This window comes from Hippopotamus amphibius, chromosome 1 (genome assembly GCF_030028045.1).
Source record: "Hippopotamus amphibius kiboko isolate mHipAmp2 chromosome 1, mHipAmp2.hap2, whole genome shotgun sequence".
NCBI classification, from domain to species: Eukaryota; Metazoa; Chordata; class Mammalia; order Artiodactyla; family Hippopotamidae; genus Hippopotamus; species Hippopotamus amphibius.
The window spans coordinates 37,549,226-37,561,696 of NC_080186.1; the positions used below are offsets into that span (position 1 = coordinate 37,549,226).

Here is a 12,471-nt window from a genome sequence, read left to right on the forward strand (position 1 = left end):
TCTTCTGATTTTTGAAGGCTGTAGTTGTCCATTTGCCTAGTGAGTTTTCCCAACCTTTTTTGTAGAAACTGTTTCTTGCTGTGTGTGATACTGAAGTCTCCATTCCTTAGCTTATGTTTTGATGAAGATTTTCTGGTTTGCCAGGAGCTAATAAGCAAACAAACAAGCACACATCCTTGTCTTTGCAGATTGACTTTGTGCCCTCCTTCAGCCCTTAGCCAGACTTGTGCTGAGTCTAGGGGTCAGCTTGAGATGAAAGCTTAAAATTTTTTCAGGTCTTTCCTGAGCTTTCTAAATTACCTTATGTACGCAGGTGTTTTTGATTGCCCTAATTTCCCAAAGAAACTCTCCCTTTTCCTGCCCAGATCTCAAGCAGCCAGTTGTATGTCTCATTGTTAATCTTTTGCCCAAGTGGCTGTGTGTGTTTGGATCACCTTACAGGATTTTAAGCAATACTTGCTGCTTTTCCACCCTGAGAAGATTCTGAGTTAGATGAAATAGAGAGGAATGCCTTGTGTCAATCCTTCAGGTAGCCCCCAGATAAGTTAGAACGGACATAAATAACTTGCAAGTAAAGTCTGTTCTGCTTCTTCTGGAACCACGGGCCAGGGTCCCACACTGGGAACAGCAGCTGATGTCTTCAAGATTGCTACCACATCAAAGAGTGTGTAGGGTGAGGGCAAGTAAAAATGCCCCAAAACTTTCCTACCACTTTTTAAATTAATTAATTAATTTTATTGGCTGTGTTGGGTCTTTGTTGCTGCACATGGGCTTTCTCAAGTTGTGGCGAGTGGGGGCTACTCTTCGTTGTGGTGCATAGGCTCCTCATTGTGGTGGCCTCTCTTGTTGCGGAGCACAGGCTCTAGGTGCATGGGCTTCAGTAGTTGCAGCACATGGGCTTGATAGTTGTGGCGCACGGGCTTATTTGCTCCGCAGCATGTGGTATCTTCCTGGGGCAGGGATTGAACCCGTGTCCCCTGCATTGGCAGGCAGATTCTTAACCACTGTGCCACCTGGGAAGTCCTTTCCTACCATTTTTAAGTTGACTTTTTGATTCAGCATTCTCTTGGCTGCTGTAAACCATTAACAGTTTTCTAGAGTCTGACAAAAGTGGTTCTGACAAGTTTCAGCTTGTTTTTCACTGTTTCTGTGGGGGAATGTTAGCTTGGAGCTGGGTATTCTACCATTTTGCTGACGTTATCTTTCACTTGATTTTAATTTTTGTTTCCCTAATGATAAATGATGTTGAGAATGGTTTCATATATTCATTTACCATATTTGCCTCTTTGCTGAAATGTCTGTTCCGTTTTCTTGCTCATGTTTTTTATTGGCTTATGTGTTTTCTTATTATTGAATTGTGAAAGCCCTTATGTATACTGAACGCCAGGCTTTCTCAGGTGTGTTTTGCAAGTATTTTTCCTCCAGTGTCATTTGTTTTCATTTTTTTAACAGTGTCTTTTGAAGAGTAATAGTTTTTTTTTTTAACAAATGTATTTACTTATTTATTTATGAGCTGTGTTGCATCTTCATTGCTGTGCGCAGGGTTTCTCTAGTTGCTGTGAGCTGGGGCAACTCTTCGTTGTGGTGCACAGGCTTCTCAGTGCAGTGGCTTCTCTCGTTGTGGAGCACAGGCTCTAGGCGCATGGGCTTCAGTTGTTGTGGTGCATGGGCTTAGTTGCTCTACGGCATGTGGGATCTTCCCAGACCAGGGATTGAACCCGTGTCTTCTGCACTGGCATACAGACTCCCAACCACTGCACCACCAGGGAAGTCCCCCTGAGTAATAGTTTTGAAATTTGATAAAGTTTCTTTATACATTTGTTCTTTTTAAACTTATGCTTTGTGTTATCTCAGGATGCTATATCTAACTCAAAGTATAAAAATTTACTCCTGTATTTTCTTCTGAAGTTTTATATTTTTAGGTTTTATACTTAGACTCATGATCCATTTAGAGTTAATTTTGGTATATGTTGTCTTTGATATGCCTGAGGTGTGGGTCAAGGTTCTTTTTTTTTTTTTTTTTTTTTTTTTTTGCATATACATATTAAGCAGAGGTTTTTTGATAGGGATTAAGAGAATGTACTTTGATTATTGTGGCACATGGGTTTGACTCTTGGCAGAGTAGATCTGGAAGAATCTGCCACAGGGTACGGACCTCTCTTCACCTATTGAATTACCATTCATGTGGGAGAAGACAGTGTCTATTGAGAGCCCAGGTTTTTAGCCTGATAGACGAGTTTTCAGTGTGTAGACTTCTGTTTTCAGGTGTGAATCCTTTGCTTACTTCTGATCCTATCCTTAATAGCATGATACAGTATAAACACAGCCCTAGCCTTGTGGGTAAAGTTAGCCTGAGATTTGCTTTGATATTGTGGAGGAGGGAGATGGTTCTGACCAAGAGAGGGAGGACTCTCTGTGAGGACTCCCAGAGCAATAGGCAAAATAGCCGCAATTTAGTACTCTGAATTAAAAGAGAAAGCAATAAACTTTTAGAGTTGGAAGGAGCATGTAGAAATTGTGTAGTCAGGCAATTTTCAAACTTTTTTTGGACAGTTGAAATTTATGTGTCGTATTAGATACAGTATTGTTACAATATTGCTACAATAGATAAATACAGGTTATATGTAATTTCTGGCATCAAGCTGTAATTCTGCCTTTTAAAAAATCTCGCTTAAGAAAGAATGTTGTAGCATAAGTGAACTGACTATTGTATTGATAGTATTTACCAAGAACCTGCTTTCATTTAATGAAGAGTATACTGATTGTAAACTTGAGTACTTTAAATCAATTTCAAATAATTTGTGACAATCCTAACAATTGATCAACGTATATGTGTGTTGGTGGCATCATATTGAAAGTTTTTTATTTAGTCTGGTGGTTCTCAAACTTTATTGTGCTTCAGAATCACCTAGATGGCTTGCCAAAACACAGATTGATGCTACCCTCCCCCAGAATTTCTGATTTAGTAGATCTGGGGTGGGGCCCTAGAATTTACATTTCTAACAAGTTCACAGATGATGTTGATGCTGCTGGTCTGGGGACCACATTTTGAGAATCACTGCTTAGGCCAATTTTCACCTTACTTTTTCAGTATTCTAGGAGCGCAGTCCATTCCTTTTAAGATGGCCTGTTCACTATTAGATGATCCTTCCTATAATTAAACCTGCTTCTCCTGATATTTTCATCCAGTATTTCTAGCTCTGGCCTCTGTAGTAAGAAGTTTACTCTCCTATAACAGAGGGGATAGCCCTCTTGTAGTTGAAGAGTTATTCATGTCTCCTTTGTTTGATTTCTTTCATGTTAAACATTTATAGTTTCCCTAATAGTTATTGGAAGAATACTGTAGTTTGTAGTTATGTTATTATTGCCATAACAGTGTTTTCTTTGTAACCTTGTTTCTCTTCCTATATTCCCTGGGATACTATCCAAGCCCTGGGAAGTCATCCCAGGCTCCTTCCCCTACTTAACTCCCTATTTTGTAGAAGAATCATTTGATTGTAGAAATGATAGGAACCAGATAGAAACTTGATCCAATTTAAGCAGAAAGGAGGAGCTTATTATAAGGGCGCAGTGGTATCCCATTGAACCTGGAAGCACATGATTTGGCTGGATCTCTCATAAGTGACTAAAAATGGGAACTAGAAAACTGCAAGAAGCAAGTTAGTTTGGAAGTTAAAAAGGAAGTTCCTCTTCCCATGCCCTTTTTCTTTCTTGGGCTATGTGTGGTTCTGTTTTATTTGCTTCATTCTCTTTTCCTGTCTTTTAATGAATTCTTCGGTAAATTCGATAATGTTCTGCTGTTTTAAAAAGTCCAGTATAGCTGAGTAAGAGAAGCAAGGTACAGAACAGTTCGTACAGAGTAATTCCATTTATGTAATCTATTCTGTTCGAAGCATGGATAGTAGTTACCCTGGAGGGATAGTGTAGTGACTGGAAGGGCACACAGGGGGCTTTCTAGAATGCTTGGTTATGTCTTTTTTTTTTTTTTTTTTTTTCTTAAGCTCTTTATTGGAATATAATTGCTTTACACTCTTGTACCAGCTTTTGAGGTACACCAAAGTGAATCAGCTGTATTTATACATATTTCCCCATATACGCTCCCTCCTGCAACTTCCTCCCACTCTCCCTGTCCTGGCCCTCTAAGGCATCACTCATCATCGAGTTGATCTCCCTTGGTTATACAACAACTTCCCACTAGCTGTCTCTTTTACAATTGGTAGTGTATATATGTCTATGCTACTCTCTCACTTTGTCCCAGCTTCTCCTTTGCCCCTCACCCTGACAACCCCGTGTCCTTCAGTCCATTCTCTGCATCTGCATCCTTATTCTTGCCCTGTCACTGGGTTCATCACTACCATTTTTTTTTTTTTTTTTTAGATTCCGTATATATGAGTTAGCATACAGTATTTGCTTTTCTCTTTCTGGCTTACTTCACTCTGTATGACAGATTCTAGGTCTATCCACCTCATTACATATAGCTCCATTTCATTCCTTTTTATAGCTGAGTAATATTCCGTTGTATATATATGCCACATCTTCTTTATCTTTTCATCTGTTGTTGGGCATTTAGGTTGCTTCCATGTCCTGGCTATTGGAAATAGTGCTGCAATGAACATTATGGTACATGTTTCTTTTTGGATTATGGTTTTCTCTGGGTATATGCCCAGTAGTGGGATTACTGGATCATATGGTAGTTCTGTTTTTAGTTTTTTAAGGGACCTCTAAACGGTTTTCCACAGTGGCTGTACCAACTTACATTCCCACCAAACAGTGCAGGAGAGTTCCCTTTTCTCCACACCCTCTCCAACATTTATTGTTTCTAGATGTTTTGGTGATGGCCATTCTGACTGGTGTGAGGTGATACCTCATTGTGGCTTTGACTTGCATTTCTCTAATGATTAGTGATGTTGAGCATCTTTTCATGTGTTTGTTGGCCATCTGCTTGTCTTCTTTTATTTTATTTTATTTTATTTTATTTTATTTTTTTTATTTTTTGGGGGGTACACCAGGTTGCTTGTCTTCTTTGGAGAAATGTCTGTTTAGGTCTTCCGCCCATTTGTGGATTGGGTTATTTGCTTTTTTGGTGTTAAGCTGCACGAGCTGCTTGTATATTTTGGAGATTAATCCTTTGTCCGTTGCTTCGTTGGCAAGTATTTTCTCCTATTCTGAGTGTTGCCTTCTTGTCTTGTTTATGGTTTCTTCTGCTGTGCAAAAGCTTTTAAGTTTCATGAGGTCCCATTTGTTTATTCTTGATTTTATTTCCATGATTCTAGGAGGTGGGTCCAAAAGGATCTTGCTTTGATGTATGTCATAGAGTGTTCTGCCTTTGCTTTCCTCTAGGAGTTTTATAGTGTCTGGCCTTACATGTAGGTCTTTAATCCATTTGGAGTTTATTTTTGTGTATGTTGTTAGGAAGTGTTCTAATTTCATTCTTTGACATGTAGCTGTCCAATGTTCCCAGCACCACTTATTGAAGAGGCTGTCTTTTTTCCATTATATATTCTTGCCTCCTTTGTCAAGGATAAGGTGCCCATATGTGTGTGGGTTTACCTCTGAGTTCTCTATTCTGTTCCATTGATCTTCCTTTCTATTTTTGTGCCAGTACCATACTGTCTTGATCACTGCGGCCATGTACTATAGTTTGAAGTCAGGAAGCCTAATTCCACCAACTCCATCTTTCCTTCTCAAGATTGCTTTGGCTATTCGGGGTCTTTTAGGTTTCCATACAAATCATAAGATTTCTTGTTCTGGTTCTGTGAAAAATGCCGCTGGTAATTTGATAGGGATTGTGTTGAATCTGTAAATTGTTTTCGGTCGTACAGTCATTTTCACAATGTTGATTCTTCCAATCCAGGAACATGGTATGTCTCTCCATCTGTTTGTATCGTCTTTGATTTCTTTCATCAGTGTCTTATAGTTTTCTGCATACAGGTCTTTTGCCTCCTTAGGTAGGTTTATTCCTAGGTATTTTGTTCTTTTTGTTGCAATGGTAAATGGGAGAATTTCCTTAATTTCTCTTTCTGCTCTTTCGTTGTTAGTGCATAGGAATGCAAGAGATTTCTGTGCATTAATTTTGTATCCTGCTACTTTACTAAATTCATTGATTAGTGCTAGCAATTTTCTGGTAGAGTCTTTAGGGTTTTCTGTGTATAATATCATGTCATCTGCAAAAAGTGACAATTTTACTTCTTCTTTTCCAATTTAGATTCCTTTTATTTCTTTTTCTTCTCTGATTGCTGTGGCTAAAACTTCCAAAACTATGTTGAATAATAATGTTAAGAGTTGGCACCCTTGTCTTGTTCCCATTCTTAGAGGGAATGTTTTCAGTTTTTCACCGTTTAGAATGATGTTGGCTTTTGGTTTTTCACATATGGCTTTTATTATGTTGAGGTAATTTCCTTCTTTGCCCATTTTCTGGCGAGTTTTTATCATAAATGGATGTTGAATTTTGTCAGAAGCTTTTTCCGCATGTATTGAGATGATCATATGGTTTTTATCCTTCAGTTTGTTGATATGATGTATCACATTGATTGATTTGTATATATTGAGGAATCCTTGCATCCCAGGGATAAACCCCACTTGATAATGGTGTATGATCTTTTTAATGTGCTGTTGGATTCTGTTGGCTAGTATTTTGTTGAGGATTTTTGCATCTGTGTTCATCAGTGATATTGGTTTGTCATTTTCTTCTTTTGTGACATCTTTGCCTGGTTTTGGTATCAGGGTGATGGTGGCCTCGTAGAATGAGTTTGGGAGTGTTCCTCCTTCTGCTATATTTTGGAAGAGTTTGAGAAGGATAGATGTTAGCTCTTCTTTAAAAGTTTGATAGAATTCACCTGTGAATCCATCTGGCCCTGGGCTTTTGTTTGTTGGGAGATTTTTAATCACAGTCTCAATTTCAGTGCTTGTGATTGGTCTGCTCATATTTTCTATTTCTTCCTGGTTCAGTCTTGGGAGATTGTATTTTTCTAAGAATTTATGCATTTCTCCCAGGGTATCCAATTTATTGGCATATAGTTGCTTGTAGTAGTCTGTCATGGTCTTTTGTATTTCTGTGGTGTCAGCTGTTACTTCCCCTTTTTCGTTTCTAATTCTGTTGATTTGCATCTTCTCCCTTTTTTTCTTGATGAGTCTGGCTAATGGTTTATCAATTTTGTTTATCTTCTCAAAGAACCAGCTTTTAGTTTCATTGATCTTTGCTATTGTTTCCTTCATTTCTTTTTCATTTATTTCTGATCTGATCTTTAGGATTTCTTTCCTTCTGCTCCCCTGGGTTTTTTTTTTTGTTCTTCTTTCTCTATTTTAGGTGTAAGGTTAGGTTGTTTATTTGAAATTTTTCTGTTTCTTGAGGTAGGACTGTATTGCTATAAACTTCCCTTTTAGAACTGCTTTTGCTGCATCCCATAGGTTTTGAGTTGTTGTGTTTTCATTGTCAGTTGTTTCTAGGTATTTTTTGATTTCCTCTTTGGTTTCTTTAGTGATTTCTTGGTTGTTTATAGCGTATTGTTTAGCCTCCATGTGTTTGTATCTTTTACAGTTTTTTTTTTTCCATAATTGATATCTAGTCTCATGATGTTGTGGTCAGAGAAGATGCTTGATATGATTTCAGTTTTCTTGAATTTACCAAGGCTTGATTTGTGACCCAAGATGTGATCTATCCTGGAGAATGTTCCATGTGCACTTGAGAAGAAAGTGTATTCTGTAGTTTTTGGATGGAATGTCCCATAAATATCAATTAAGTCGAGGTGGTCTAGTGTGTCATTTAAAGCTTGTGTGTCCTTATTTATTTTCTGTTTGGATGATCTGTCCATTGGTGTAAGTGGGGTGTTCAAGTCTCCTACTATTATTGTGTTACTGTCGATTTCCCCTTCTGTAGCTGTTAGCATTTGCCTTAGGTATTGAGGTGCTCCTATGTTGGGTGCATAGATATTCACGATTGTTATATGTTCTTCTTGGATTGATCCCTTGATCATTATGCAGTGTGCTTCCTTGTCTCTTGTAATAGTCTTTACTTTAAAGTCTAATTTGTCTGATATGGGTATTGCTACTCCAGCTTTCTTTTGACTTTCGTTTGCATGCAGTATCTTTTTCCATCCTCTTACTTTCAGTCTGTATGTCTCCCTAGGTGTGAAGTGGGTTTCTTGTAGACAGCATATATAAGGGTCTTGTTTTTGTATCCATTCAACCAGTCTTGTGTGTTTTAGTTGAGGCATTTAATCCACTTACATTTAATTATTGACATGTATGTTCCTATTACCATTATCCTAATTGTTTTGGGTTTGTTTTTGTAGGTCTTTTCCTTCTCTTGTGTTTCCTGCCTAGAGAAGTTCCTTTAGCAATTGTTGTAAGGCTGGTTTGGTGGTGCTGAATTCTCAACTTTTGCTTGTCTGTAAAGCTTTTGATTTCTCTATCAAATCTGAATGAGATTCTTGCTGGGTAGAGTATTCTTGGCTGTAGGTTTTTCTCTTTCAGGACTTCCAGTATATCCTGCCATTCCCGTCTGGCCTGCAGAGTTTCTGCAGAAAGATCAGCTGTTATCCTTATGGGTTTTCCCTTATATGTTATTTTTTGTTTTTCTCTTGCTGCTTTTAATATTTTTTTCTTTGTGTTTAACAGTTTTTGTTAGTTTGATTAATATGTGCCTCGGTGTATTTCTCCTTGGGTTTATTCTGTATGGGACTCTCTGCACTTCTTGGACTTGATTAATTATTTCCTTTTCCATGTTGGGAAAGTTTTCGACTATAACGTCTTCAAATATTTTCTCAGACCCTTTCTTTTCTTCTTCTTCTGAAATGCCTGTGATTCGAATGTTGATGCGCTTAGTGTTGTCATCAAGGTCTCTGAGACTGTTTCCCATTCTTTTTATTCTTTTTTCTCTTTCCTGCTCTGTGGCAGTTATTCTCCCCATTCCATCTTCCAACTCACTTATTCGTTCTTCTGCCTCAGTTATTCTGCTATTTATACCATCTAGAGTATTTTTAATTTTGGTTATTTTGTTGTCCATTACTGTTTGTTTGCTCTTTAGTTCTTCTGAGTCCTTATTAACTGTTTCATGTATTGTCTGTATTTTGTTATCGAGATTTTGGATCATCTTTACTATCATTACTCTGAATTCTTTTTCAGGCAATTTTCCTATTTCCTCTTCATTTATTTGGTCTTGGGTTTTTTTTTTTTTTAACTGCTCCTTTGCCTGCACATTGTTTCTTTGTTTTCTCATTTTGTCTGATTTATAGTATTTCATGTCTCCTTTCCCTATGTTGCCTAGTAGTAATTCCTCATGTTTCTGCCTTCTGCCTTCTGTGGTGGGGTTTGTCCAGTGTCTTGTGTAGTCTTCCTGGTGGGGGAGGTCTGGTGTCTGCTTTCCGGTGTGTGGCTCTGTGTCTTTTCTCTCTGCTGAGCAGGGCCGTGTCAGGTGGTGTGTTTTAGGGTATCTGTGAGGTTAACATGGCTTTACATAGTCTGTGTGCTGATAGGTGGGTTTGTGTTCCTGTCTTGTTTGTAGTTTGGTGTGAGGTGTCCAGCACTGGCAGTTGCTGAGAGTCGGACGAAGCCGAGTCTTAGACTCTGATACACGACTCTGTGAGAGTTCTCTGCAGTTAATCTTCCCTGTGTCTGAGGACTCCCTAGCAGTCTAGCATCCTGGATTCAGTGCTTCCTCCCCAGAGCCTCCTACTTGACTTCTGATGGAGTGGTGCAGACTTCAGAGATTGTGTGTCCCACTTATGTCGGGATCTTTGCAGTCCTTTCTGGTGTCCGAGGTCGTTTGCTGGTGTTCAGCTGGTTCTTTGTGGGAATTATTTTATCTTTTGGTGTATTCCTGATGCATCTGTGGAGAGGGATGCATTCCACGTGCTTTTACTTCACGGCCATCTTTTTCTTCTCTTGGTCATGTCTTTGTTTTTCTTTTTTTTTTTTTTTAAATCTTGATGCTGGTTACATGGATATGTTTAACCTGCAAGAATTCATTGAGTTATATGCTTAGGTATATGTACTTTTCGGAAATGAGTAATATACTTAAGTAAAATTTAAAAGACATGCTGGTTTAAAAGTTAAATTTCATTTCCCATTTAATTTATATTTCCTTCCCTTTGCAAAGTTTTGACAGGGGAGACTTGGAATAAGAAGGTGCATGATCTGCTTTAATTTTTCCTCTCCTCTGTTTTCTGGCTTCTTTTCTTTGGTATGTTATGATAGGGAATAGGGAGATTGAAAAGGATATGATTTTCTTTTAACTGGTACTGATCTAGTCCCATCGGTCATTGATCCTTTTGTGGCTAAGACTAATTGTTCATCCATACAGTGTAACAGGCGTCCAAGTGTTGGCTGTCTCGAGTAGTTCATTTGTAAGTTATTTTTGAGATATTTTCCTTTCCATATTGCTTTCATCTAGGATAGTCCTTCAGCTTGATGTCTTACAAGGCCTCCTCACTTCCCTCCACCCAGAGCTGCTTGCTAGGTGTTGCTTCTGTGAATGGCCAGCCCCTTTTGGTGGGTTACCAGCATTAGTGCCCACACCCTGCTTTCTTCATGGTTTCTGCTTGATGCATAGGTACTATGTCTTCCTCGACACACCAGTTGGTGGGAATATAGGCTGCTCCCTTGTTGCCTTCTCTTTTTGCATGGAGTACTCCTTCCAATTCCTCTTTCTCTCTGCTCATTCCTGTTAGAGTTGCCTGGACACATCAATTGCTTTAATGGTACAGTGCCTAAATATCTCGCTTTATCCTTTTATCCATTTACTACCAATTTAAAAAAATATTTATTTTTATTTACTTACTTATTTGGCTGTGCCAGGTCTTAGTTGTGGCACTCAGGATCTTTGTTGCTGAGTGTGAGCTCTTTGTTGTGGCATCCCACATGCCATGCGGGCTCTTAGTTCCAGCATGTGGGATCTGGTTCCTTGACCAGGGATTGAACCCAGGCCCCCTGCATTGGGAGTGTGAAGTTTTAATCACTGACCACTAGGGAAGTCCCATTTACTACCAATTTTAAGAATGCTTTTTCTTTGGGAGTTCTCTGGCAGTCTAGTGCTTAGGACTCCGTGCTAGTACTGCTGAGGGCCTGGGTTCAATCCCTGGTTGGGGAACTGAAATCCCACAAGTCACGTGGCGTGACCAAAACAACAACAACAACAAGCAAACAAAAACATTTTTCCTTTTCTCTTCAATTATTTTTTATCTTCACTCTTTTTATGCTGGAGTATTTGTAAATTATTTTCTAGATAGCCACCACCAGCCAATATTTGTACTTTCCTGTGTGTGAACCCACCAGTCACAGTATATGACCCTAGAGACTTTTTAAAAAGTCTTTTCTCAAGGAGATAAGCATTTTCCCACTTATTTCCTGCCCCCCTGTGGCTTTGAGTATTGCTAGTGTACCAGTTACTTGTGTCTTATTTTTCAAATGTCAGGTAATATAGATTTCAGTTATTTTTCCTCATGCTTCTCATTTTGTGTTTGTACTGTCCAGGTCAGGTTGATGTGCTGCTTATCTGTATTTGTTGTAGCTTCCTTCATTGGAATATAAAAGATACGCCTCATTTACCTTACTATTTTTTTTTTCAGAATATTTTCTCACTTAATGCTGCTAATTAGGTGGGTGTCTGCATCTTGATGATGCTTACTGAGTGAGGAGGAAGTCTGCATTGGGGTGAGGTGAAATGGGCTAGACTAAAATAAAGGCAATGGGAAGGCAGTATCAATGCTTTATATTGTCTGTATTTCCTCCATTGTACTACTATACTTTTTCATTGAAAACACGTGTTTAGCTCCTATTATAGACATAAAGAAGACTCTAAGTTTTACTTTAGCATTAATTGAATGTTAGGGGTGTTTCTAACTTTGCATAACAGGTAAAGGAAGGTCTATTATGTATGATTTTTAAAAAACTACAATATGCTCTTCTTTACTGGATGTAGGAAGAGTGTAAATAAAAGGAGAAAAGTAAATAAACATAAGTAGGCATGTACTCATTATGAATAATATATCCTGTCAAAGTGCCTTATTGTGTCACCTCGAGAACCTCATCCCCTGTTTTTCCTTTGGCATTTTATAATCAGTGTCCCACATCATTCACAGCATACCCTAACAGCTGTCACTAAAAAATTTGTTTCTGGCTTTAGCTGTTGAACAGGAAATAGGAAATATAAAATGTTGGCGTTTTTAAAATGTAATGAATATTGTAGAGATGTTTAATATAAAGTCCTTATACTTTCAGAAAAGGTATTAAAGACTTATGTTTTACTTTTTTCACTTTGAAGGATGTGATAACTGGACTTAGTCCCCTGCTCTTCAGGAAGCTCAGTAATCCTGACATATTTTCATCCACTGGAAAAGCTAAACTTCAAAGACAACTTAGTCAGGATGACTGTAAGTTACGGAGAGGAAGTCTGGCCAGTTCTTTGTCAGGTAGGTATCTAATTTTGTTTTCTTTTAAGAGTTGTGGGACGGTGTTGTCAATATTTAAGGGTGT

The 12,471-nt window shown here is 38.4% G+C and overlaps 1 protein-coding gene across 4 annotated transcripts in view; it reads left to right on the plus strand.

Annotated features, from left to right (window-relative positions):
* The window catches only part of MAST2 (microtubule associated serine/threonine kinase 2), a 223,197-nt gene that overhangs the window by 19,414 nt on the left and 191,312 nt on the right, over positions 1–12,471 (plus strand). For all 4 annotated transcript variants that reach the window (XM_057709503.1, XM_057709528.1, XM_057709519.1 and 1 more), the window contains exon 2: positions 12,260–12,407. In XM_057709503.1, the coding sequence (XP_057565486.1) occupies positions 12,260–12,407 (148 nt within the window). The remainder of the gene's footprint in view (positions 1–12,259; positions 12,408–12,471) is intronic.